A 3,604-nucleotide genomic window follows, 5' to 3' on the forward strand; every position below is an offset into this window, starting at 1 on the left:
GCTCTCTGAGGTAGGTGGTGGCAGCAGGGGCGGTGGGGCCGCAGGGCCCGGGAGGGGCTCTGGTGTGCCTGGGTAGGGTGCGCCGTCACCCTGCAGGGCGGCCAGCAGCTTCAGGCTGCGCTCGTACTCCAGCAGCTGGCCCAGAAAGTTGAAGTTGGGTGAAATGGACGGGCGCCGGTCCTTCACAAACCTGGGGCAAGAAGCGGCTGGATGGCCACAGACCTTCCTGCCCGGCCAGGCTGCTGGCCCACGTCCCCTTCACCAGCCCCCATTCCTGGGCACACAGGCTGATCTGCACACTCGCCAGTGCCGGGGCTCAGGCCTCCCCTCCCCTGCCAGGGGTCTCTGAGCCCCCGAAGGTCCAGGTGTTCATGGGGGATGGGGCAGGGGAGGGGAGGGGCACTTCCGGCCTGGAGTGGGGAGGACAAGGCGGGACTACCTGTAGGCATCGTCAGAGGACATGCCCATGGTCTTCATGATGTAGGCGATGGCGATGGTGGCAGAGCGGGAGACGCCGGCGAGACAGTGGACGATGACTTGGCAGCTGGACAGCTTGGCTTTATCTGGTGGGGGGGGCCACGGGGACCAGGTGAGCGCTGGGGTCACACAGTCCTTCGCTACCCCAGGTAGGGGACCACACCCTCATCCTGCCAGCCATCCTTCTGGGAGAACAGCCCCTCCCGGCCTGCCAGGGTTCCCCTGCCACTCCTCCAGCTCTGCCCCAGGAATGGGGGAGCAGGGGCGGGGCACCCCCTCACCGATGAACTCGATGGACTTGTCCAGCCAGGGCAGCAGCTTTTCACAGTAGTTGTCATTGATGGGGATGCGCATGAAGCGGCTCTCGCAGATGAAGTCCGGCTTGGGGCAGGAGTTGCTGGCGTTGAGGACATAGCTTATTCCGTTTTGGGTCATCAGATCCTGAGGGACAGGAGGACAGGTTGTAAGGGGGTGCATCTGGGCAGGCCCTTCGAATCCTGGGACGGTCTCCAGGTGGGCAGCTCCGTCGGACTGGGCTCAGGAGGGCTGCGGCCTCTTCACGCCCCGCCTACAGCCAGCCCTGGGCTCCCAGGAATTTTACGGCTGCCTGGGCGGTGGCCTCACTCTCTTCCCTCGTCACCATTTTTAAAACACGGGATTCTTTCAGCGCTGGCCAGGGGCCCAGTGACATCAGCAGTTTGGCATGTGGGCTCCACCGACAAGGGGGTGGGGAGCTGCTGCTCCGCCCGGCCCTGACTGGCCTTTCCCCCAGTCCTGCTCCGGTCCTGGGGGGGGCAGGGGGTGGGCCCTTGGGTCCTCCTGTGGCCCTCAACCCGTGCTCATCCATCCACCCCCCATCGGCCTTCAGCTCCCTTTCTCCCCGCCCCCTCCCCAAACAAGCCTGGAGCTGCTTCTGAGCCTCTGCCCCTCCCCCGGCGGAGCCCCAGCTGTGTACAGACCTTGTTTAGGACGTCCTTCTGAGAGCCCAGGTAGAGGTGAGGCAGGATGCGGGTCAGGCCCACGCTGGGCACCGGCAGGCAGGGCTGGGAGAGGCTCATGGGCAGCAGGGCCGCAGGCTTGCCCTCGCAGAGGCCCGGGAAGCAGGAGGAGAAGGTGGCGAAGCCTCCTGCCGGAGGGGGAGCCCAAGAGTGTCAGGAGCGCCCCCGGCTGGGGCAGGAGAGCCGGGGCACTGACCACGGCAGTGTCCCAGCCACACCCGACCTGGCTCCCCCAGCCTGATGTGGTGCCGGCGCCTGGGCCTCTGGCCTGAGCACCTGGTCTCAGCGGTGCTGGACCACGCAGCACAGTGGCGGGGGTGCGTGCTGTGCAGGTCCTATGACCACGTTCTTCCTCACGTAATTAGGGGCTGGCCCCACCGAGGACGCCGCTCTGATGCCCGTAAAAGTGGGGTCGAGGTGGCGGGTCAACACAGCGTGTGCAGGGCTTGAGGCTGTGGGGGGCGGGGCTCCCGCTGAGGGTATGGATCACAGGGCCCCTCCATACCTGTGGCCAGGGGCCAGCCCGGGCCTTCCCCGCCTTCCCTCCTGGGCTGATGCAATATCTCCCTGCCTCCATCTGGCTGGGCGCCCCAGGCCAGGCTTAGGTGCCAGGACCAGGAGGCAAGAGCTTCTGAGGGAGCCCTCCCCTCCCCCTGGGCATGACATCACCCACTGGAATTGGCACAGCCCACAGGGGCATCTGCCCGCCGGTTCGGCTCCATTCCGCCAGCCGGAGAAGACCGAGGAGCGGAGGCTGGGCTAAGAGCTGGAACCCGGGAGCGGGTATGTCCTATGTGTGGCTGGCACGTGCCCTGCCGCCCGCTGTCCCCACACAGCGAGCACATCCGGGCCCCGGGCCACGGGTCTGCAGAAAGGGCCACACTGCTGCCCCAGCAGCCTGAGTGGGGCTCCCTGGTAAACCACTGGCTCTGAGTGACCGCAGCCGGGGAGAGTGTGCCATGCCTCTGGCCCGTTCCTCCTCCTCCTGCCACACAGCATGGCACGGAGGCTCACAGATGTCCGGGACCACACACCAAGAATGGACCTGCCCACACCTGGCCTGGCTGGGTGACCGCTGGCTCTGGCTAGCAACTGGGCAGCACCCAGTGGCTGCCAGCTCCTGGTAGGATGAGGTGGGCCTGCTGGGTGGCACCCTGGAGCTGACCACACTTCTGGGGACACAAGCCCCATGGCACCTTCCCTGCCCGGAGTCCAGCGGGCTGCTGTTTCTGTCCTCTGTGGGCCAGCCCATCACACAGGACAATCAGGCCAAGGCCTGCCCGACCCAGCGGAGAAGCCAGGAGAGTGGGGTGGGGTCTCGGGCCTGGGATCTCCAGGGATCTTTCCTGCCCTGGGCCTAAGCAGCAGCTGGTGCTAGAGGCCCTGCGGATTCCCAAGGCCAGGGACACCTGGCGGTCTCAGCCTTCTCCCCTGGCCCCAGCTCAGTGGTGGGTCGGTACAAATGCCCAGCTAGAATGCCTGTGTGTACTTCCTGTGTCCCCAGTGAAGGCTTGACTCTGGGGGGCCGTGGAGATGGGGGCCCTCCAGGCTGGGGAGTAGAGGCGCCAGCCCTGGAGAAGTGGTCCCTTCCTTAGGGAGAAGCAGGTGACAGCACTGAGCACACAGCTGACTGGTTCCCAGGAGAGGAGGCGGAGCCCGGCGCTGGGTTTGGCACCTGCTCACCAGAGCCAGGGGATGGCCGGGGCACTCAGAGCGGCCTGGCCAAGGCGGGGCGCGGGCTCCACCCGGAACCCCTGCCCCAAAGGGAAGTGTCCGCGCAGGTGCAGAGACCTGCCAGCCTTTGCTGCGATTCCTCCGCTTGGGGCCCCCACCCCTGAGCCCTTGGGCGGAGCCGAGCGGTTGGGCGCCCCCCCAACGCCCTCTTGATGCCAGGTCCAGAGGGAACTCCAGTCCCTTGGCGTCCCCAGGGGCGCGAAACGAGGGCCACCTGGGAGAGGGGTCAGTGGCAGCAGGCTCGACCCTCTGCAGGTCCCTGAGTCCCCGCGCTTGAGAAGGCACCCCTACACCCAGCATCCCCACGGGCACCTTCCTTCAGGAGGGACACGCGGCCCACACGAACCGCCACTAACCCGCTCCTTCTGCTGGGCGGTCAGGGCGGGCACAGCGCC

General features: G+C 66.8%; 1 protein-coding gene across 1 annotated transcript in view; it reads right to left on the bottom strand.

The window, feature by feature from the left end:
* DUSP8 (dual specificity phosphatase 8) overlaps nt 1-3,604 on the bottom strand; it is a 13,612-nt gene that overhangs the window by 4,998 nt on the left and 5,010 nt on the right. Inside the window, exons 3-6 of the mRNA XM_025046277.1 lie at nt 1,437-1,603; nt 759-918; nt 440-563; nt 3-190 (exon numbers count right to left, since the gene is read on the bottom strand). Coding sequence (XP_024902045.1) covers nt 3-190; nt 440-563; nt 759-918; nt 1,437-1,603 — 639 coding nt within the window. The remainder of the gene's footprint in view (nt 1-2; nt 191-439; nt 564-758; nt 919-1,436; nt 1,604-3,604) is intronic.

Source organism: Pteropus alecto, unplaced genomic scaffold (assembly GCF_000325575.1).
Source record: "Pteropus alecto unplaced genomic scaffold, ASM32557v1 scaffold43, whole genome shotgun sequence".
In the NCBI taxonomy this organism is placed as follows: domain Eukaryota; kingdom Metazoa; phylum Chordata; class Mammalia; order Chiroptera; family Pteropodidae; genus Pteropus; species Pteropus alecto.